General features: G+C 38.4%; 3 protein-coding genes across 4 annotated transcripts in view; 1 reads left to right on the top strand and 2 right to left on the bottom strand.

Moving 5' to 3' along the window:
- The window catches only part of LOC103473337 (uncharacterized), a 17,960-nt gene extending 16,228 nt beyond the window's left edge, over positions 1 to 1,732 (bottom strand). Inside the window, exon 1 of the mRNA XM_008423497.1 lies at positions 1,046 to 1,732. Within this exon, the coding sequence (XP_008421719.1) occupies positions 1,046 to 1,345 (300 nt within the window). The 5' untranslated portion in view covers positions 1,346 to 1,732. The remainder of the gene's footprint in view (positions 1 to 1,045) is intronic.
- Positions 1,733 to 3,135: 1,403 nt separating this feature from the next.
- On the bottom strand, positions 3,136 to 7,319 carry LOC103473336 (transcription factor 7-like 1). The gene is made up of 7 exons (XM_008423496.2): positions 7,206 to 7,319; positions 5,470 to 6,319; positions 4,566 to 4,636; positions 4,418 to 4,474; positions 4,119 to 4,317; positions 3,454 to 3,550; positions 3,136 to 3,334 (listed from the first exon to the last, which is right to left on the bottom strand). The coding sequence occupies exons 1-7, from the start codon at positions 7,220 to 7,222 to the stop codon at positions 3,306 to 3,308; spliced, it is 1,320 nt and encodes a 439-aa protein (XP_008421718.1). The 5' UTR covers positions 7,223 to 7,319; the 3' UTR covers positions 3,136 to 3,305.
- A 5,333-nt stretch (positions 7,320 to 12,652) lies between these two features.
- Positions 12,653 to 23,215, top strand: trappc13 (trafficking protein particle complex subunit 13). 2 transcript variants are annotated; one of them, XM_008423493.2, is made up of 13 exons: positions 12,653 to 12,981; positions 14,270 to 14,338; positions 16,553 to 16,652; positions 16,731 to 16,815; positions 16,899 to 17,026; positions 17,760 to 17,832; positions 18,203 to 18,247; positions 18,538 to 18,555; positions 21,282 to 21,415; positions 21,506 to 21,704; positions 21,805 to 21,905; positions 22,587 to 22,734; positions 22,827 to 23,215. In XM_008423493.2, the coding sequence occupies exons 1-13, from the start codon at positions 12,936 to 12,938 to the stop codon at positions 22,932 to 22,934; spliced, it is 1,254 nt and encodes a 417-aa protein (XP_008421715.1). In that variant the 5' UTR covers positions 12,653 to 12,935; the 3' UTR covers positions 22,935 to 23,215. The 2 variants fall into 2 exon arrangements, with proteins under 2 accessions (XP_008421715.1, XP_008421716.1); XM_008423494.2 differs by lacking the exon at positions 18,538 to 18,555 and having other exon boundaries at positions 12,654 to 12,981.
- The last annotated feature ends 218 nt before the right edge of the window (positions 23,216 to 23,433 follow it).

Below are 23,433 nucleotides of genomic sequence, written 5' to 3'. Positions count from 1 at the left end.
TAGTTTTTAGGTCTCTCTCTCTCTCTCTCTCTCTCTCTCTCTCTCTCTCTCTCTCTCTCTCTCTCTCTCTCTCTCTCTCTCTCTCTCTCTCTCTCTCTCTCTATCTCTCTCTCTCTCTTTCTCTCTCTCTCAAAATACTGTCCCTCTTCATACACTTTTTTTTTACTTTTTGTCATAGATTGTAACTAAAAACTAATGCTTTTCTGGGGGATTTTATGAGATTGACCAACATAAAGCAGTCCATAACTGTGACTTCAAAACGAAAACTTACACGTTTTTTTTAATTATCTTTATTTTTTCCAAATAACAATCTGAAAAGTGCGGCATGCATTTGCACCTAATCAACCTCAGTCAATAATTTGTAGAAGCTTTTTTTTTTGCTGAATTTACAGCTGTAGGTTTTTTGTTTTTAGAAACTATTAGCTACGTCCACCTAGAGACCAGCCTCCCTTTCCCGACCGAAGGAAAACATCACCGCAGCATGATGCTGCCACTACCATACCAGCTCTACATTTACACCAGAGTTAAATTACATCTAATTTACCAGTCAGATGAATTCCAACAATAGCATGACATAAACATAACACTTTGTTAAGATGTAACACAAACAGTTACATTATAAAAAAAACATTGAATCTCATGAAATGATGCATTTTTCATTCAGGGTTTTTTTTTCTCCACTAAACAAATGTACCAGAGTTTTACTGTTCACTACTGAAAATATGTATTAGAAATAGAGCAAAAATTATATATATATTTCTTGACACTTGGTAAATATCCTTCGAAATTCCACTCAGTTTCATAGGTTTCTGCAGATATCAGCTTGGAATTATAGAAAAATGCCTCAAAATGAGTTCTTATCTGCTTCCCAATTATAGATGGTGTAATTTGTTGAATGCTTGGCTGCTTTGCAGTAGTGTGGCCATCCCATCTGGACCAGCAGACAAAAGCCATCAAAATCCAACAGTTTAATAATCAGATGGGAGATTGCATTAGATTATCATTAATATAGTATGGAGGGAAAAAAAGGGAGAAAAAAGCATACCAGTGCTGGAAAACGAATCCCCTGAATTATTCCTGCCGGTTCCCGGTTAGAATAATGGAGTCTGTGTGTCCAGTAAAAAGATAGGCTCCTTTGCATCTGCTGCTCAGCCATATACACACAGTACTTGTGGAGGCACGGACAGCTGTGCGCAGTGTGAAGTTTTTCAGAAGGTGCCCTGGGTCTGCCGAGGAGCAGTTTTCTGCACAAAGGCCAGTAAAAGTAATCCGTAATCCAGTCCCCGTCTCCAAGGAGACTCAAGTCAGAGAGGAGCAGAGAGACCAGCAGCAGCCACGGCCTCATTGTCCCGGGAAGGGAGTACAGGCGTTCCGCACGGGTTCTATCTGTTCCGCGACGTTCTGCTTTGCCTGTATGCAAACCCTGCTGCACTCAAAAGTGTTAAACCTTAGAGATAAAAACGTATTGTGGTGCAGTTTGTCCATATCAGGGCAGAAAAGTTTCATTATGAGGAAAACGCATAGTATCATCACTCAAAAGGTTTCTCACCCATTGAACCACAAGAGCTGCGTTAGCTAGCTGCGTATTGGAATTGCGAAATTGGATTTTGCTTAATGAGAACACGGCAATTAAAAAAAAAAAAAAAAAAACTTAAATATTTTTGCCCGAGTATGCCGTTCTATTGAAATTGGCACATGTAGCAAAACCGCGATATAAACCTTTTTTTTTTTTTTTTTTGCGTCACGAGCCTCACGTGATCATTAACCGGACGTTACTCATGGCGGAAACCATAGCGGAAACGACGAGTGATAGGAGGACTATGATTTAAATATATATTTATATTTATATATAAGCAAACTCGCTTCATGTGAGACCTCTTTCGCGTTTCTAATTTAATGGATTAGATTTTGCGTTTCTAATCCTAGTGTTGGAAACACTGGGATTGCGGAATATTGTCTTTTTCAATATTAGCACATTTGTATGGTGAGGGCCACTAACCTGATGGAACACTGAAACCCCCCTAACCCCCCACAAAATTTCACCAAATTTCTCAAGTCTAGTTTCTAGTCCAAATATCTTAGTACGATTGAAATAAGGCAAATAACTTAGACGCAACTTTTCAGCAAGATTTGTTTAAAGTCAGTAATTCTTGAACATTGATTAAAAAGGAATAGTTTCACTGTCAGATTAATTTGCCTATGTTGGAGTAAATTCTTCTATGTATGATTTATTACGACAGCTCTTATGGAAGGTTGTACTTCTTGAGTACAAGAAGATGCTGTTCTTCCAAACAGCATCTGTTTCTAAAACTGGCAAATACAATTATTTAGGTGTTCATGTACGAAATGTCACATTTTATACACAACAACACTTCTAATTAGATGTTAAAAATAGTTTGAAACTGAAAGACTTTTGAAATCTGGAGACTTGAGCTTTTTCAATGAGAAAATCTTGTGTTTGTACTTTGTAAAGTACATTCTCTGCATATGAAGAGACTTTTGAATATCTAATAATAGTGGTACACATGCCCTGAACGTTTCCACGTTTAGTCACGTTAAAATCTCAGTTCACTGCGTTTGGGATTTAATACGATAGAGCAACACAAAACAATGCCAAACTGTAAAGAAAAAATAAACTAAGTAATTGCTTTATATGTCTTTCTTTTTACCAAAGAAAAACCTGCAAAAAATAGTGTTCATTTATATTTATATTTTTCAAGTGACACTGTAGATACAGACTGAATTTTTTTCCAGATTTTTTGTTTTTTTTTTAGTAAACAGTCAGTCTTGCCACAGATTCAAAATTTTATCCAGGTCTGGACTTTGACTGGGTCATGTTTCTCTCATAGTTTTGATATCGTGTCCATCTTGCTAGAGGAAACCTACACGTTTGTCTTCACCAATGCATGTAGGATTGAACATGTTGGTCACATTCGACCAGCGCACGTCTGTCATTTCCCGTACATGGCTTGTGGCAAAATGTAACCAGCATGCTTTATGAATTTCTTTCAACAGCGGCTTTCTTCTTGTCACTCTTCTGTAAAGGCTTGATTTGTGGAGTGAACAGCTCATGCTTAAGAGGGCCGTCAGATCTAAGTGTGTGAGAAAGCTGGAAAATGTTCAAGAGGCCCTGTGTTTAATTAAATGCATTTATTTAAACTCCACAGAACTGACAGTCATGTTATCCAAAGTGACTCACTTTGAATATATTTCATATCTTCATTGTATGAACACATGCAGGGATGAACAGAAATCAGTCTTACAGACTGTACTGCTGTTGTTCCTGCTGCTGCTGCTCTGAGGTCTTATTTTTCACCCTCCTCCTCTTCTTGCCCTAAAAGTAAAATACATCAGACTTCAGTTGGAAGGATCTAATTCTGGTCTCAGTGTTTTATCAGCGTGAAGCTGTTGTTGCGACCATGTTTGAACAGAACGCACGTACATAGTTCTCACCCGTGGACCAACCAGGGTGTTGCTGCTCGTGGAGCTTTTGTTCCAGTCTGGCCTTCTCGAAATATCTGGCCTTCACCTCGGCTGGCAAAGATTTCCACTGTGGAAACACGACGGAACCATGTCAGTACTGACACTGACCAGTCCAGCTGACGCAACAAACACAACCAGGAATATTAAACTATTTGCTTCTTGAGTTTTTCCCATTTTTTTATGGGAAACCAAATCAGTCTGAAACTGATTTAGTTTCAGACTCTGCTCTGCTCATGAGGGATGAAGTTGAACTTCCTCACTTTCATCAATAGACGTTATTATTATTAGTAGTAGTATTATTAATACTTGTGGCAGTTTTACTTTCCTGTTTTTGTTTTTTTAAGTTGTAACAAATTTGCAGTGGAAAAAGAAAACGGGTGATCCAATAAAGAAGAAATCACAGTTAATTTGTTACAAATAATCAAATTAAGTTTATGCAATTGCATTTATTAAATTGTCATATTAAATAAATGTAAATAAATTAAGTTATATTTGTAACTTAAAAGTAACTTTGTTTTTATTTTTTAAAGTCAGAATTCAGTTCTATTTTTTTTCAGTGTAGACTGGACAAAACCACATCAATATGATCTTAAATTATCTAACTGGATGCAGATTTCCTGAAAGTTCTGACTCACCATTTCTCCCACAACTGTATTCACCATAGCACTTTTGTTGGTGTTGAGTTCAGACATGACCTTTGGTCTAATCTCCTTCAGGAAAAGCATGAAGGCATTTGGTGGCTTTTTAACGTACGGTCGGCCTTCATCCCGCCGGTCTCTAACTCGTCTGTTGTGTCTGTTGTCGGCAAACAACAGACTGCTGTGTGTGAACATACTGCAGAGGAAAAAAAACAAGGAAGAACACAGAAACCTTATCAGCTGAGACACAAAAGATAAGAAAACAACTAGAAGGAATCCATTTTTTAAAAAGTTACTTTGAGGTGTTGACATTCAGAGGAGCATGAACAGCGTTGTACAGCGTTTCTTCATTCCTGCACAGAATCACAGCAACATGACTGTGTGAACATACAAACAAAAGCTCCACAGATTAAGAGTTTTGTGGGTGTTATGTGTGTTACTTACAGAAATCCTATTGGTAGACAACAGATGCCTTCATCTGGAGGTAGACAACTTATGGATAAACTGTGCAGATTCTGAAGGTAAAAACACAAAATAAGTGTGTTACAACCAGCTGCTGGGATTGAAATCGACCCACCAGGTTACTGGACCCCACAAACCCAATAACATGCAGCAAAATCAGAAATGAAGGACTTTGCTGTTTGCGAGTCTCAAACCAACAGTTAGCTAACGCTAACCATTCAGACTAACCATTAAGACAACTGTCTTAATTGTTAGCTGTCTGAATGGTTAGCTAACCATGTCTGAATGGTTAGCTAACCATTCAGACATGGTTAGCTAACGACATCTAATAATTAAGACAGTTGGCTCAATTTTTAGCTGTCTGAATGATTAGCTAATCATTCAGACTAACGATTAAAAAAGTTGTCTTAATTGTTAGCTAACAATTAAGACAATTATTAATTAATTATTAATTAATGGTTAGTTAACAATTCAGACTAATCTTTAAGACAGTGATCTAAATGGTTAGGACAGTTGTCTTAAGACAGTTGTCTTAATGGTTGGCTAACTTCAGCTAATATTATAATGCGGTTTTAGCATTTTTTTTCAGCTAACTTTTTATGTTAGCAGCTAAGCGGTTGGTTTCCGTGAGTTTTTTTTTTAAATGTTTTTTTATCTTAGCTACTTGCTGTAGCTAAGATTGTTGTTTAGCGAGTTTGTGGTTAATGAACCTAAACTTTCTGATTAGTTGTGCCCACCACTTGCAATAACTAGTGCTGTAATAGGTTCTTGTATCCGGGTGTTAAGGATTTTACAGAATTATACAATTATCTGCTGCACTATAAAATAATACTTAATTGATTAGCATATTTATTGAGGGAAGGCTTAGTCTCTGTCACTGACTCACCAGTTCCTGACTGTCAGCGCCTCCTGCTGGCAGGGCAGGAGGTCGGATAATCATCTGTTGTACGGCAGGCAGTACAAGAGGAAAAGGAGGAGCATGATGGGTAAATCTTGGAGGTGGAGGCCTGAACACGTGATCATGTTGTGCTCCCAGACTGAATGGAGCGTTGGTGTTACTGGTGACCTCTAGTGGAGCACGGATGAAAGGTGGATGAGCATGAAGAGGAGCATGATGGGTAAATGTTGGAAGTGGAAGCATGAACATGTGCTCTTGAACTCCACCCTGAGTCAGTACAGTGTTAGTGTGGGACTGTGGTGGAGCAAGCCAGACAGGAGAAGTATAAGGTGTCAGTAATGGAGGAGGGAGGAGCTGATTCTTCCTAAGAAGGTCTTCCATATTGTCCCCGTTAGTCCAGTTTTTGTTTTCAAACTCCTCTTGCAAAGTCGAGTTAATTTCTGCGTTGAACTTCTCACTAGAGACAGAGTTCTCTGAATCTCTGTCACTCCTTAAACTCTCCCTAAGAAGGCCATCTACAAACTCCCAGGTTTTGAGCACTTCCTTCTTCGTTGCTGGGGTTAGGGTGATGCTGTCATAGACAGAGTTCTCTGGATCCTCCGTATTCCCGGAACTCATCCAGAACTCAGAATTATGAGATTCTGTGACTTGTGGAGAAAGAGGAAGCGTCAGTAGCGAACAAGAAGAGGAGCTGAGCTCGTCCTCAATAAACTTTTCTATATAGTTCCAGTCGTTGTCAAACATCACCCTCTTCTCTGGCAGGGTGTGGTCGAATTCCTCGGTGAGCTCCTGGCAGGAGACGGAGCTCCTCGAATCTCTGGGCTTCACTGAACTCGGCCTGACGTATGAAGATATAAAGCTGACATTTAATACCATACAATTTAGTCACTGCAGGCATCATATGTTTATTCACCAAAAACTGTTTCTAATCTTTTTTTTTTTTTTTTAAGGTGTAAAAACACCTTTTGAAATAAAATATATGATGAACTCTTAAAGTAAAAAATATGTTATATTTTTCATTTTGGTGTTTGCGCCTTCCCTGGTTCTAAAGCCGCCCTAGGGAATAAATAACATTTATTATTATTATTATTATTATTATTATTATTATTATTATTATTATTATTATTATTATTATTATTATTATTATTATTATTATTATTATTATTTATCCTCTGAAATACTTCTACCTATCTATGTCTAGACACCGTAAATGCTTCAAACCCCGGTTGAGGTTTCACCTACGAGAAACGTCCAGATCTAAATTAATCTCACATGATGAAGTCTCTTAAATCTGCTCTGAGATTTGTGGCTGTTATGTGGAAAACGTTTGAGGAGTACAAATCATTTTCCAAGACACCATAAAATGTGGTGATGAAACTCGTGATGCATTATTAAAAACACATCTATAAACATGTCATCTGTTTTACCACATCTTATAGTGAAGCGTTTGTGATGTCTGACTGGAGTAATTGTACCTCTGCAGAATCACTGGGGAAAACTACATTTAGCTACAGTTAGCTGCTGATTGTAGATTTATTAAACTTGACTAATAATGTTAATATTAAGGAGTTTGTTTTCTGCATAATTAGAGACTATTGTTGAAAAAAACTCAACTCTACCCATTGTTATATTGTTATATTGAATTCAGTAAGTTATTTAGATTTTACAGAATTACAAAAAAATAAAAATAAGAAATCTCTCTCCCTCTCCCTGTGAATACTGACCTGACGTGTTCAGACATGGTCAACTTCTCTATTCTAACCTGCTCGTTAAAATACTCTTCAGTTTTGTCTCTGCTGATTCCTTCAAGCTGTGAGGCTAAAAAGCTGTTCGCTCGACGAAGAGAAACGGTGAAGGTGAAACATGTCAGTCGGATCTTCTGCCACTCTGTTTCCAAACCCTTCCAGAAACCAACATCATTTGAAGCTTTAACAGGACATACTTAAGAAAAGAAGCAAACCGTGACATTAAAAGCTTAGAATCAACGGCAGGGCCTCTGGTTGTTGTTTTCTCCTACTGACTATTTTCAGTCTTGTGCCTCTAACTGAGATGGTTGCTATGGCGGCGCACAGATGTGCAGCGGCTTCTCGCGCTCCCCCGGTTGAGCCCTATTTTAACATCTATCAGGCTGCTTTTGGAAAGAGTTCAGCAACAACCTTACGGCTGAAGTACAGCTCGGCCGAACTGATGGTCATGATTGGAGACAATTCGGCTGTTTATTTATCACCGAGGCTGAAATCCGCACTTGGGAGACAGCGGTTCAGATCAACGGACTGGCGCAGCAGGATGCGAGGAGCAACGGTCAAAAGGAAACGTTGTGCCCGGAAACAGAATAGGGGGAAGCGGGCCGGCGCGTGGGCCCAGCTGGCCAATGTCCGGTCAATGGATAACAAGGTGGATTTGTTACATCTGAGGCTGAGAGTTTCCGCAGAGATGAAGAACTGTGCCGTTCTTTGCCTACCGGAAACCTGGTTTAACAGCACCATGCCAGACTCAGCCTTCCGGATCAACGGTCTTCAGTGATTCCGAGCGGACCGCGACCAACGGTCAGGGAAAACACGGGGAGGAGGACTTGAATGCAGGTTGATGTACGAACTGTGGACTGGTTAAAAGCTGCTGCTCAGAGGCGATAGAACTCATGACAGTGAAATGTCGGCCTTACTACCTGGCTCGGGAGTTTACTGCGGTGTTCGTCACCATTGTTTACATCCCGCCCGGGTGCTAAAGGCAGCGAAGCATCGAAGGAGCTGCATGACACCGTTAGCTCACTGCAGATGAAGCTGCGGAGGTGAGCCTTACGGAGCCTTACCTCTGTAAGGCTGGAGGGACTTTTTCACATCCCTCCGGCTGTGAAGAGGGAAGGCCATAAGGCCTTCACGGCCTTACAGAGGGAGAGCAGGAACTCCTACATCCGTCTGCTCTTCCTGAATATCTCCTCAGCCTTCAACACCATCATCCCACAGACCCTGGTGCAGAAGCTCTCCTCTCTTGGACTGAGTCCCACTCTGGGGAACTGGATTCTGGACTTCCTGACCAACAGACCTCAGACTGTGAGGATCCACAACACAGTCTCCTCCTCCATCACCCTCAGCACTGGCTCGCCGCAGGGCTGCGTGCTGAGCCCCCTCCTGTTCACTGTGCAGACATATGACTGCTCGGCAAGACACCCCCAGCTGTCACACTGTGAAGTTTGCCGACGACACAGCAGTAGTGGGACGCATCACGAACAGTGATGAGTCCAAATACAGAGAGTAGGTGGAACTCCTGGTGCATGGTGCAGAGAAGATAACCTCTGCATCAGCGTGAAGAAGACCAAGGAGATGGTGGTGGGTTTCAGAAGGGACAAGGATCGTCTTCAGCCCCTGTACATCGGAGGAGCAGCTGTGGGGGTGGTCTCCAGCTACCGGTATCTGGGTGTGCATATAGTGACCTCACCTGGAGTACCAACACCTCCCGTCTGGTCAGGAAGGCCCACCAGAGTCTCTACTTCCTCAGGAAGCTGGACTTGGGAACTCAGTCCTGAGGAGCTTTTATCGCTGTGTGGTGGAGAGGTTCTCTGCACCTGCATCACCGTGTGGCACGGCAGCTGCACTGCTGCCGAGAGGACGGCTCTGCAGAGGGCGGTGAGCAGCCTTCCCTCCGCCTCGGTCCTCTACACAGCACGATGCAGGAGGAGGGCGCTCCTCATCATGAAGGACTCCACACCATCCTGCACACAGGCTGCTCCAGCCGCTCCCCTCAGGCAGGAGGACGAGGAGCATCCAGAGCAAAAACCACCAGGCTGAGGAACAGTTAGGAGCAGTTTCTTCCCTTCAGCCGTCAGACTGCTGAACTCGGGCTGCACCAAATGCAGCTTCTCCTCATAACTTATTTACACACAGACACATATCACTTAAATTACTTTATTGTTCATTTGTTTATTTTTTTATTTTATTTTAGTATTTATCTATTGGGCTGCACAGTGGCGCAGTTGGTAGAGCTGTTGCCTTGCAGCAAGAAGGTTCTGGGTTCGATTCCCAGCCTGGGGTCTTTCTGCATGGAGTTTGCATGTTCTCCCTGTGCATGCGTGGGTTTTCTCCGGGTACTCCGGTTTCCTCCCACAGTCCAAATTGGCCTCAGGTTAATTGGCCTCTCCAAATTGCCCCTAGGTGTGGGTGTGTGTGTGGATGGTTGTGTGTCCTGTGTGTCTCTGTGTTGCCCTGCGACAGCCTGGCGACCTGTCCAGGGTGACCCCTGCCTCTTGTCCGGAATGTTAGCTGGAGATTGGCACCAGCAACCCTCCCAACCCCACTAAGGGACAAGGGTGCAAGAAAATGGATGGATGGATATTTATCTATTAAATTTTTTTAGTGTAGTGGATTTCTTTATCTGGGATCTGAGTACAAATTTCGCACCACAAACTCTCAAGATGGTATGACAATACAAAAAAAAAAAATCCTTGAATCCTTGAGATGGATTTTTGGCACAATAGAGTGTTTTATTCCAAGATGTCAAATTATTTTTTTCTCTCCAAAAATACTCACCGCTATTAAAACGGGGCTGTCTATGCAAATAAAAAGTTGAGACCACAACATGGTCTTACTCTACCCTACTGTACATTTTGACGAAATCATATCGTCCTTTCATTCACTTTCGATAAAAAAAGCCTCGTTTTAAAACCTGTCTTAGATGTGAAACGTTTAGCTTTTAGCCTCCTAAAACAGATGCATTATGTGACCCAGTGATGCTTTTTGCATATTATCAGTCTGTGCCCGTATCGCTCCAATGACTCTGGTGAGGAAGACAAATGCTGCACATTAGTCTTTGCTACCTTCACAGGAACAGCAGGTAAGAGTTCTTAGCTTCACATATTCGCTTTGTGAACAAGTAGGTTTGTTTCATATCTTTAACAGAATGTGCAAATATACAACTGTCATTAGCCTCTGTTCAGCTTAAGTACTGACAGATGACGACCAATGGCTCTGTTAACATTAAGTACTGCTCTGCTCAGGGTCAGGAAAACGCAACTAGACAACTGTTCTTTGCATAAAAATAAAAAAAATACATATTTATCCTTTGAATGTCTTTTATTTTGTCTTGTAAAAAAAAAAAAAGACTTAAATGCAGTTTGTTTGCTTATAATGTGACAGACCAACACAAAGCTGCAAATAATTGTGGTGTGTAAGGAAAATTATGTACAAGATTTTTACTTTGTCTTTATTATTATAATATATATTATATTTATTATAATAATCTTCAATATATGTGTGTATGTACACACACATATTTTCAAACAATAGAAATGTTTATGTTCTATTTTATAAAGACAATTTATTTTTATAAATTGTTTTTAGATGACCAGAAAAGTGATTAAATTAAACATTAAAACACGCGTGAACATGTCTTGCACAGTGAGCCACGCACGCGCGTGGTTCGTATAAAAAAAAACTGTATGTCGCAGTATTTAACAGAATTAAACCAAGTCGACAGAAACAAAAGGAAAAAAATGTTTTAATGTTTCATGATTCACTGATATCAAAATTACAGCCCCCAGTCCTGCACTTCGGTTCTTCCTGTTATATCGCACCGAACGTCATGGGGAACACGAGCGCTGCCTGCCAGATGAGCAACTACAGCAAAAGGAACGTGCGTGTTTTCATCATGGAGAAGGCTCAGGAGATCGATGCCTTCATTACTGCGCAGAGCGGAGACGGCGACGACGAGCGGAGCCCGACTGCGCTTCCAGGAGCTAAAACGTTTAGCTTCAGGAAGGATGTGAGCTGCGTGCGCGTGCTGGCCTCGCAGACTCAGGAAGTGCCCTGGGAGCCCGAGCGCTTTCTGTCCGTCTTCGTGGAGGACGAAGACGATGAAAACGTCTGCTCCAAGCAGATCATACACAACATGTCGCTGAGCGCTCCGATCACAGTTCTGCTTTATGATGTGTGATATACCCACTGTTAACCGCACACATGTTAGAAACATAAAATGGTTATATAATTATTTCACACACCCACATGCATACACACACACACACAAATCATAATGACCCTGCTATTTACATATCTTGTGGCACTTCCAGTAAAATTACTTCATTGTGGCCTTTATGTCATTTGCTTAGTCATTATAAAGTAAAATGAGATTTGGTATCGTCTGTTTTTATTCTACTGACAGTATGCTCGACCAAATACTGACTGAAGTTATATCTTGAACGGCTGTTGTGAAAGATCGTTTCCACTTTGTTTTGTCTAAAAAAACTCAAATGATGGCTTCAGAAATATTAATCATTTACCAGCCTTTAAATGTTACCCTGGCTTCATGCACCTTCAACTGTGCAGACAGACACTTGTGAGTTATAATGATTGTATAAACAATAAACAAAGACTCTACAGCGCCAGGAAGTCAACTAAACCGAGCGAGAAACAAAAACGTAAACTAGAGAAGAAAACAAAACAAACACAGGAAGGATTTGGGGACAAACGAAACCCAGAAACACACACAATGTCCGATTCCTTTGTGATGGTTACACATTTTGCACTGGCTGCTCTCTGGAGAATAAAGATAGGGTTCATCCCACATTTACATGCTCCATGTATGTCTGTGACTCTGTCCATCAGGGAGGGCAAGGAAGGTTTAACCTCCAGTTAAATATTTCCGAAATATATGCTGAACATTGATGAATACTGAAAATTGTTGTAGGTGGCCTGTTGTGTTGCAACTACATACCAGTAGATGTCAATGGAGAGCAGCACTCAGTAAAGCTGGCAATTGTTCTTTGAAACATAAGCAATTATTAACTTCTAACCGTGGATATGCTTCAATGTGACGCAAAAAATATTTAAATTATTATTATTATTATTATTATTATTATTATTATTATTATTATTATTATTAGTAGTAGTAGTAGTAGTAGTAGTAGTAGTAGTAGCAGCAGCAGCAGCAGTAGCAGTAATAATATGTTTTCCGTCGAGTTCTGACGAGAAACATATGGACCAATTCAAAGTAATTCTTTCAGAATCTAAAAATACTTTATTAATCTCTAAGACAAAAGAAATTTGCTGTAACTCGTGTTTTCTGTGAGGTACTTTATTTCAATTGCAGTGAAAAAAAGCATGCTTTACTTTTTTTTTTTTTTTTACCGGAAAATATACAAGTAGACAGATTTGTATAACATCACAGGAATGTAAACAACCTCGCCTGGTGAAAAAAAGTTAATATACTAAATATACAGGCGGTTCAACAGCCGTATGGTCATGGTTTTGAGAAAGTCAAGTGCGGCATACTAAAGCGGTGAAATAAAATACAGCAGGCTCCTGTGTTTTTGTAGTTCCTATTTTGGCCTGCTAGAGGCAATACTCCATCATGAGACGAGGACGAAGGAGAGTTTCACTTCCTGTGGTGTCAAAGTTCGGCAGCTAGCAGATAAACAACCTGCTAGCCTAGCGGCTAATTAGAGCAAACTATTTTTTTCTGCAAAAATGGATGTCAATCAGGCAAAACAAGAACATTTACTCGCTTTAAAAGGTAATTATAATTCTAGAACACACATACTATCTTTACAGAACAGGTTCAGTTGTGAATATTAATTATTTAAATCTTCATCAAGGAGTTGTTTCTGCTTTCAGGTGCTAGTAGCGCTGTTAGCAATCTTTTAAATTGTTTAATATAAACTGAGGTTTTCTGTAACTGTGCATGAATTAATAAGTCTACCCGTCATGGGGGGATGCCGAACTCATGAATTTGTCAAAAATAGCGTCTGCATAGCTTTGCTTGTGAATCAATTAGCTTAAAATATTAGCTCAAAAGAACTTATAGGTTCCTCATTTGACTAACTGCCAAAGTGAGACACAAACTGTGTCTCTTTGTATGTCAGTGTAAAAAACCAGACTTATAGCGGTGTAGTGCAAAGTTATTTGAGATATTTACAGATGGTTGAGGGTTAATTGTTGTAAATTATCACAAGACTTAAAAGAATACAGAAGGTAGAGTATTTAGTTATATAGTCAGGTTGACATACATGCTATTGTGCCCGGAGGTATTTTGCTGTTTTATGTGTGTCTAGATTTAACAGAGTTTCTCTTTTCCTACAAACATATCCAATTATTAACAAACGAAAATAGATTATTACCGAATAATCTATATACATTTAGGTAGGTGAAAGTTTTCTATTTCTGCAAGACCAACATTTTCTTCACTCTCCTATCAGGTTTGAGGGTTTTTATGACTTTTTGGTTAAGCATTTGTGCAACCTATAAGAACAAAGATATGTCCTTCTCAAGTAGGCAGAGTTCACGTTCCTTCTATTAATTTACTCATTTTTCTTCAGGCTAATTTGACATAGAATCCACTGTATTTCCGCCCCATAATGTGTAGATAATATGGACTAATTACAAGTAATTAGCTGCCTTTGTATCGAGGTTTCTGCAGTCTTACAAGCCTCTGTGTAGTTGTTTTATGTTGTTGCAGTGGTCATATGCATATTAGAACACGTCACAATGCGAGAAGCTGTCTGTCTAATGTAAAAATAAAATTTATGAAGGATCAGTAATATATATGTTGACTGTGTTTTGATTAAGTTTTATTTTCTAAAACTTTATCAAATAATTGTATTTTTCTAAAGTGTCTCCATTAGGTTGTTTCAATATATGTGGAAAAATAAATCCTTTTTTAAAAAAATTTTTAAATGCATTTTATGCATATATCTGTGTGGGTGTATATGTGGGCAGCTTCACCTTCTTCTTCAATGAAAATGTCCCAATATCTGCCAACCAGAATGTGTCCTGTCAATAACCCAAACCGCTTTACTTTGCAGTGATGCGGCTAACAAAACCGACGCTCTTCACAAACTTACCAGTGACATGTGAAGATCGAGACCTGCCGGGTGAGTCCACAATAACGAACCAGAGTAGAATTTAGTTTTCCTGTTTTTTTGTTGTTGTTGTTGTTGTTGTTTAAGATTATCTTTTCGCTAAACACATCCAGAATTTTGCAGAGTTGTTCACCTTCATGCAAAGTGAAAATCATACAGGGCTGGCAAAAAGAAAAAAAATTTAATTAAATAATTAACAGCCATTTTGGTAAATGTTGGAATCTGTATTATTCAACAGTATATTTTAATGTATCTATTTGGCACAATTTCACAACAAATGGCTTCTCACGGTACTAGATACACGGGTCCAGTTTGCTCCAGGTTCAGTTCAGGTCAATCCAAGTCATTTCAATAAAGTTAATTATTGGAAAATGGATAAAATAGTAATCTTTTTTGTTGATGATATAACTTTTTTGTGCTAGTTTAGTGTTGAAGTAATACATAATAGACAAACCTGATTAATTACAAGTCCCGACTGGCTTCACAAGGCACAATTTAGACATCTTACACTGTAAAAAAGAGACATGAAGGCATATGGAATAACTCCAGATTCAAGATAAATTACAGATTTCATTGTTTTAATACAACAAATCACAATTTTACATCAAAGCTATCTTTGCTGCACATGCAAATTCTGTGAATCTACTCATAGATTCACCTTTTTGTCATTTGTAAGGCATTTAAGGGATTAAAAAAAAAAAGTCACATAGAAAATTACATTTAAATTTAAAAGTCACCCCATTTGTTTCAATAAAAGCTTGCACATTGCATGTCTCATCCTGAAATTAACATTTCTTATACCAGAGTTACATGGATATAGTATTGTGACTTTTTAGTCATTTGAGAGGATCACTTCTACGTGAACCTGTTTTTGTTTTGGAGAAGCAGTACGTGAGTCCAAAGTTCAAATATGAGGAAAACCTTCAAAGAAGTTATTTAGATGTAACCGAATCTTTAATAAATCAATCACATCCTTAGTTTCATGGCGCAGGGTCAAAATGTTTGAGTTTTATCCTCCTCAGAGTATTTATTTTTTTTGTTTCTTTGAGTGAAGTGCAGCTTTCCGTGGCACGCTGGTAACTGAACGCCGCAGGAACCATAAATCTTATTGACATTTCTGGGTAGCTTCTCTATTTTCATAAGTAGCAGTGAAGTGAAAGTGTATGTTCAACTGGCTAAAGAGGGGCAGGTGGCATTTGACACCAACACTACCAAGCTTTTCATTTGTTTATATGTTTTTACTTGTAATACCTGTATATTTAGACCAATTTGGGGGTGATCTAGTGGATAATATAACAATAGATGGTAACTTAATTACAGTAATAGAACTTGAATTGAAAAAGACAATTTTTCTGTTGCTCTACAGAACATTCTGAAGAACGAGTCAGTTTCCTTACTGATTTCTTTTTATATTTAGTTTTGTTGGCGATTTCAAGTGTTTAAGATGCAACATTTGCTTAATAATGTTAATAATTATTAATAATGAAAACAAGTGGATATACTTTGATGAACAAGCTCAATTTATCATGTGGCTTTAAAAAAAATTCTATCTCGCTCCATTTTTCCTTACTGCTTGATTAATAAATAAAAATAGAATTTAAAATTTTTTTTTTTATATAGCCTTCATTAATCTCCCACACAAAGTTGGATGATGCACAGTTGGATCTACAGTTTTTAATATATTCTGCATAATTTCCACAATATGTCACACTGAGGTTAGAGTCACTATATCCATCTACACCAACAAAGATTTTCGTTGATAAAACTGAAGCTACTGTCTTGTCATGTATTACAGCATATTAAAATATTGCACATGCCAAAGGTCTAAAAGTTAAGAAATGAAGGTGATTTGTAGGACATGATGTTGTGTTATGCCCTTGAAGTTTGTTTGTTGCATTTGACCCATACTGGTTAGCATATTGTATGTCTACTGGGATTTAGAGTGTGGAAATCAATGTTCTGACATATTAAGACGCGATACGTTAGCTTAGCTGGATTTAAGCATCAACAAATTAAATTTAAATGCTCCGAGTGCCACCAACTGGTCAGGTAATTAATAGTTGAAGTACCCAGTAGGCAAATGATAATAAAGAAAACCTCCTCCAACGTCTGCACCAGTATACCATGATTATTCCACCCTTATATACTTACTTTTTTGCTTTAGTTCAGCTGTTTTTGCGTGGCTCTCGCTGGACGTTGGAGTCATGCCCTTTTGTGTCCTCACAGGGAATTTGTTCGCTCAACTCATGAGAGAAGACCCTTCCACCATCAAAGGAGCAGAGACATTAATGCTGGGAGAAATGCTTACTTTACCACAGAACTTTGGGTAAGAAGAAGTTTTCTGGCGGGGCTTTCGATTTGAACGCCAATTCGTTGAACCCATTCCCGACTTTGCATGCCTCAGGAATATCTTCCTTGGCGAGACCTTCTCTAGTTACATCAGCGTGCATAACGACAGCAACCAGGTGGTAAAAGACATTCTCGTCAAGGTACTGTGACTCTTCCACACGATCCCTAAAGCCTTCAATCGTTGCTTTTTGCGTTTTTGTGACGAGTTGCGTTATTCAAACAGGCCGACCTGCAGACAAGCTCACAGAGGCTCAACCTGTCCGCGTCGAACTCGGCAGTAGCTGAGCTCAAACCTGAGTGCTGCATTGACGACGTCATTCATCATGAAGTTAAAGAAATTGGAACACACATGTGAGTCTGTTTCACTAAAGTGCACGTGTTACATTTGTCTAAACCAAATCGGAGGATTTGACACCTTTAAAAGTGTTTGTGACTTCTAAAATGTACTTTCTAGGGATGCGCCGATCCACTTTTTTCACTTTTCTGTTTAGTAGCAGTGCTGAATTTACTTGAAAAATAAACTGCAACAAACCTTGTTTCAAATGGCGCAATTAGGAGTTCTAAATACAATATAATGATAAAGCACAGCGACGCTCAAAGCACGAAGCATAGAATTAGACTGAATAGATTTGTCTAAGCCTGTCAAAATGAATCAATTAATTAATTGAAGACCAATGTTGTTTGCAGAGGTGTCACAATCCATTTTAATTTTGTGTGTGGTTTTTATTTCCATTTTATTTACTGTTTTTGCTTGTTGTGCTTTATCTTGGATATTTAAGATATCTTCCAGTTCCAGTTTAAATTGTTCTATGCAAATTTAAAGCTTGTTGGTCTTTGAGAGGGTGAATTTGAAAATGGTCTTAAAACAGCAATATTATTGTTCATCGCAATAATTACTGAGATAAATTATCGTCTAGCAAAAATTGCTATCATAACACACCTAGACCTGTCACCGATACACGATCTAGAATTTTTATTCAATATTGGGACTGATGGAGGTATTAGTATCTGATTGGTGCCTCTCTGGTGCTTTCTGGGGTAAACCGTTGCTAACTTTGTAACTTGCTTCTCTTCCTACTCACAGCTTGGTGTGCGCTGTCAGCTACACCTCTCAGTTTGGGGAGAAACTCTATTTTCGGAAGTTCTTCAAATTCCAGGTGAGATATATTTGAACGTTCTCGTTAGCTGGCAGCAGTAAGGTCATGTGCGGCCTTGGAGGAGACTCGAGAAATGCCACAGACCTACAACAGCGCAAATGCAATTACCCGTACCCACCCCTACTGCCCCCCTCCCGCGCTAGCAGTCATCTGCCCTCACTTTGGGTATGAGCTGCAGTCTTGCTCTCTTCTTTGTTGTGTAATTTCCTTAAGTCTCAACAATGAGTCGGACTCAGTTTGATTGTTTTTCTCGCTGAACATTCTTTTTTTTCTGGGGGGGTTTTGTTTTGTTTTTCTCAAAACAAAACCCCAAATGGAAGTGCAGTGTGACAAAGCGTCAGTGTTTAGTTTCCAATCTATTTTCAATCAGGTTTTGAAGCCGCTGGACGTGAAGACAAAGTTCTACAACGCAGAGGTAAGTGGCACTCACCACCTCTGTTACTTACCAAGCTTTCTGTCATATTTCATGCATTAGTTCGGAACGTATTTCCAGCTTCTACTAGAAGCAGTTAGCTTTGGATTAGCTCTACTTAAAAACCCCTGGAGATGTCAAATCTGGATTTTTTTTAAGTAGAGGCCTTTTTATTTCATTTTCCTCATTTTAGTAGCTTTTTTTTTATACATTCAACTGCATATATTCATTGTCACCAACTTTTTGCATGTAACCTCATTCATTATGTCTTGTATTTTTACTTTCTCCATTAGAGTGACCTCAGTTCTGTGGTAATTCCTTCTTCTGTTCTCATGGCTGAACATTAGCTTCTCTTAATCCTTACCAGTGCTGCAGGGCCGTTGTCTTTCCGAGCCCACAGAAAGGTGCAAAATGAAAGAATAGAGGCTAATGTTTGAAATCAGTGTTGATGCCAACCTTCTACATTGTTAATAATTTTTAAAAAAGTCAAATCCCATTGTTTTTCTGTTACCCTTTCTGTGGACGCTCATGCTTTCTTGCACTTACTCTGCACAGATATTGGAGTTAAAGCTGAAGTTTGTGGTGTTGGGTTGTTATGGGTTGATTACATATCAAATCACTGATAAAAATATAGGTTTTTGATTGTTCTTCATGGGAATGATTTCAGTATGTCCACAAAGCAAATATGAATAATGTAAAAAAAAATTTATTCTTTCTGGTAAACCATGAGGTTTCTTCAGAATGGCTCTGCATGCAGCAGACTATGATTTAATCATTTTTAATAATGAATTCATTCGAAACGGTTCACAGTCGAATCCTCTATTTTGAGTTGCAGGCATGAACTAATCTCCGCTTTTTTCCTAATTGAATTTCACTGTGTACGGTAGAGGCTGCACACACAAAGTGACAACTGGACACAGTTCTGCTGTTCCCAAAGCATCAACTTTACCGCCGTAAAAAAACAAACCACAATCTTTTCAAAGTAGAGAAAAGATTCCTCTCATTTTTTTAAAAATGTAGTTCAATGAAAGTTATTTTTTAATTTTTATGTTTGTTTTTTTGTTTTTTGTTTTTTTTTACTTCAGGACATTCTATGCTCCTTTTACAATTGTAAAACCCAGTCTTACAGCAAATGCTACTCCTGAAACAAGTAATCAGTGTCTGCTTGAGCTGAAAAACATATGAACCCTGCTAATTATAGTTCCTCTAGAGAAATAAAAGCACAATAAAAACAGAGTTCAGAAATCAGCCATTTGTCTTGGGTATAAATTGTTCATCTTTTAGGAATAATAACTTAAATTCAGATTACCAGATAAGCAAAAGATAGCAGATTAATTTTTGTTTTCACCAATGCGGTCTGAAAAAGCTTGAATTTTTTTTTGTTTGCTTTTAATATTTGTCAGATCTAGTTAAGTATTTAAAGAGAAAGAAAAGAAAGAAATAGCATATCAGGGAATCTTTTGCTTTCTGAGGTCAATTTCTGATTCTGTTACCTGAAAGAAAAAATAGTATTTTTACTGTTATCTTCATTCAATTTCCATCAATTTTCTTTAGATAGTCACTGGTTTATTTCTGTCTAAGAAAGAAAATCTATTGATAAACATTCTTTAAACAGCCAAAAAGGACAATTTCAAAGCTTTTTCTGCTGACCAGAGTTTTACACTGTGCCTGTGTGTGCTTTTTTTAAAACGGTGTCTGGGTTGGATACCAAAGTAATATAAAACATTATATTCTTGAATATCTATAGAAACAGAAAATATATCAGAATAGAAGAAAAAAACCTCAATCTAAATATATTGCAATTAACTCAGTCCAGATTTACAGTAGTGCTAGTTATCAGTTTCCTGAAACACTCTGTGGGGCCAACAGTGAGTTTTAATCTTTTTGTATGAAACCTTATTAGTGCAGTTTATGTTGTTTATTTGCACAACATAAACCGCATTAAATAAGTTTAGAAAAAGAGGAATGTTGCGCTGGCAAACATAAAATTGCCAAATATTTGATGCTTTGGGAGCCATGACCTGCTTATCGAGTGATCACCATCACTGTGCAGCCCCTCCTCTTCATGCAGCTCAGCACTTGTTACTAACATGTTATTTAAAAAAAAAGGTACACTGAGCAAATATGATAGAATATGTTACATGTTTCTGTTTGATCACTGGGTCATATAAATATTTCCTGAGTGACCCTCACATCACCTTAAGAACAGCTCAAAGGATAGATTCACATTTTTTTTGCAGTGTGTTAAAAATCACATATCAAAGAAAACTTTTCTTGATCATTTTCTACCCAAAGTTGTCAGGAACAAAAATCATGAAATTTATGCACAAATTAAATAAAGCTCATACTACACAGGAAAACGTAGTATATTACAAAGTTGAGCTTTTATATTGCATGACTTTCAGCAGGTAACGGGAAGGATGAACGTAGCACAGCAAATTAGATTTTTTTTTTTATTATTGTTATTCTTCGTCTGAACTTTCAAATGTTGGAAATGTTGGTAGTCATTAAGAAATCTAAGAGTTGAGGGAAGAATTAGCAACCCATGGTGATGAGACGTGGAAATTGCGGTCTTAGTAATGCTAGCTGCGCTAACTGCTGTTACTGGAAGCTAAAGACTTTAAAGTCACTGCTCTGTAATATGTTTTTCTTTATTTCTAGTTGTTATTAAAATTGTTTTTCCATAGCTACTGGTTTCTGTGACATGCCCTGACAAGTCCTTTGTTTCTAAAGTAAATATTGATGTGCTTAAGTCTTATAATTCCTGAAGAGGAATCAAAGTAAGCTAATGTTAGCAGATCAAAGCTTTACAAAAAAGCAAAGATGGGCGTTGACCTCAAAATATTTCTTGTAGCTTCTGAAATTCACGTAATTTTTTTTTGTAGTATTTAAAAATGGGAACTTATCCTTTGAGATGGTAAGTTAATACTAAAGCTAAAATTATGTAGCTAATGTGTTGCTCAGTTCACCTACAACAATGTCACTTTATGGCTACAGAGAAATTTCAGTGTAAACTTCCAAACCTTCTCCGTTATAGACCGATGAGGTGTTTTTGGAAGCCCAGATCCAGAACATCACCACCTCTCCAATGTTCATGGAGAAAGTATCTCTAGAACCTTCCATGATGTACAACGTTACAGAGCTCAACTCTGTTGCGTCCGGGGACGAAGGGTAAACACACCCACTCTTTTTCTCCCGAGTACAAAAAAAAAAAACAACGGCAGCATCTTAAATGCTCGCTAATGGTTTATCGTCTGGCAGAGAGTCCACGTTTGGCAAAATGTCCTACCTGCAGCCGATGGACACGCGGCAGTACCTGTACTGCCTGAAACCAAAGCCGGAGTACGCGGAGAAGGCCGGCGTCATCAAGGGCGTGACCGTGATAGGGAAGCTGGACATTGTATGGAAGACTAACCTGGGGGAGAGAGGGAGGCTGCAGACCAGTCAGCTCCAGAGAATGGTACCAGACTATTCCCCTTTATGGTTCCCATCTCGCCCGTATACGAATCATTGTGCTCTGTTATTGCATTCTGTCTTACTCCTGTTTGTGTGTCCTCCAGGCTCCGGGTTACGGAGACATCAGACTGTCTTTGGAGGTGATCCCTGACACTGTAAACCTTGAAGAACCCTTTGACATCGTCTGTAAAATCACCAACTGCAGGTGGATAAGATCTTCTATAACCCTCATAATAACTTATCTAATGTAGTGAAAGAGTTTTTGTCCCCCAAGTAAATTTTTTTAATATATATTTTAAAACCAAACCAGGTTAACGTGCAGAAAATACAAAATTCCAGTTTAAAAGGATGATTTGATGTTCAAAAGTCACTCCATCAGATGGACCAAAATATAAAGTTATGAAGAAATTGTTGTATCTTAAAGGCCAAAATGAAAATAATTCAAAGAAATAACAAGATTACAAAATAAAATCAGGCAAAAGAAACAATTTTCCAAATCTTATTTCAGCATACTGGTAGAACTTGTGAAACATTAACAAAAACTGCAGGTGTGTGTCTATGGTGTTTTTTATGATACAACAAGCTTGTTCATTGAAGTTACTCACAGTGGGTAGAAGATCCAGAAATTTTAAGAGTAGTGATACTTAATAAAATTATTCAAGTAAAAGTAAAAAGTACAGAGCAGTAAAAATACTCCTAAAAGTATTTATTTCCTTAAAAAAATTGCTAAATGTAATTAAGTAAATGTAACTTTGATTTTTATTTTTTTTTTGCTTTTCTGTCACACTTGAGACCATTTTCAACAAAGAAATTCCTGAGTGGACAAATACTTTTTCTCAACCTGTTACGACCCAAAAGTCTTAGCTGACATCCTCCCTTGTTGTAGTGAAAGGACCATGGATTTGGTGATGGAGATGTGCAACATGAGGTCAATCCACTGGTGTGGAATATCAGGACGACAGCTGGGGAAGCTCACCCCCGGTGCCTCCCTCTCGCTGCCACTCACCGTCTTCTCCTCCGAGCAGGGACTGCAGGTACGATGCAAACTACCTGAAGCAATATTTTAATCCTGATTGTTTTTTGGGTTTTTTTAAGTCATCTCATGCTTTCTTTCATTTTGTTTCAGAGTATTTCTGGGCTGAGACTCACTGACACGTTTCTAAAGAGGACATACGAGTATGACGACATTGCGCAAGTGTGCGTGGTGTGTCCGTTTATGAGCAACGAGTGCTAGATGTTTTACCAGCCTGTTTCTTTTTATTGCATTTATGGATGTGAATGGACCAACTATGGAATTCTGCACTAATATTTCACTTTTTTTCAACTTAACGGGATGATTCTGTATTTTAAGAATAATTGTGAATAATATAAATTGCTTCCTTTGACAATAACCATGTAAATGTGTGTAAGTTAATAAGTTCTCTGTAAACTTTGAATCCTCCACCTATGCTAACATTTACAATGTTATGATACTCTGGATTTTGCTATAAAACTGTTAAGACCTCCACAAAAGTATTTAATGTAAAGCCTATTTTCTTCATTTTGAATTACCATTATTTGTCATTCATTCAGTGTAAATTGAGACACACTTCTATAAGAAGAAACTTTAATGCATAAGATGAGAAAATATAGTAATAATCTTAAATTTAGTTTTCCAGTTATTTTTAAACGATCCTATTACAGTTGGGGAAACATTAATATATGTCCTTAAAAGGAAAATATCTACCAGTATC

The sequence above is a fragment of the Poecilia reticulata genome, linkage group LG12 (genome assembly GCF_000633615.1).
Source record: "Poecilia reticulata strain Guanapo linkage group LG12, Guppy_female_1.0+MT, whole genome shotgun sequence".
NCBI lineage: Eukaryota > Metazoa > Chordata > Actinopteri > Cyprinodontiformes > Poeciliidae > Poecilia > Poecilia reticulata.
This window is presented reverse-complemented; position numbering and strand designations above follow the sequence as displayed.

Excerpts from the sequence above, each read along its gene's own strand:
- LOC103473336 (XM_008423496.2), bottom strand. Across the intron at positions 3,551-4,118 it reads ATACAGTTGTGGGAGAAATG|TGGAAATCTTTGCCAGCCGA; the intron begins GTGAGTCAGAAC and ends GTGTTTCCACAG. Across the intron at positions 3,335-3,453 it reads ACACCCTGGTTGGTCCACGG|GGCAAGAAGAGGAGGAGGGT; the intron begins GTGAGAACTATG and ends TTTTACTTTTAG.
- trappc13 (XM_008423493.2), top strand. The coding sequence starts at position 12,936 with ATGGATGTCAATCAGGCAAAACAAGAACATTTACTCGCTTTAAAAG. Across the intron at positions 17,027-17,759 it reads AAAGAAATTGGAACACACAT|CTTGGTGTGCGCTGTCAGCT; the intron begins GTGAGTCTGTTT and ends TCCTACTCACAG. Across the intron at positions 22,735-22,826 it reads CCTCCGAGCAGGGACTGCAG|AGTATTTCTGGGCTGAGACT; the intron begins GTACGATGCAAA and ends ATTTTGTTTCAG.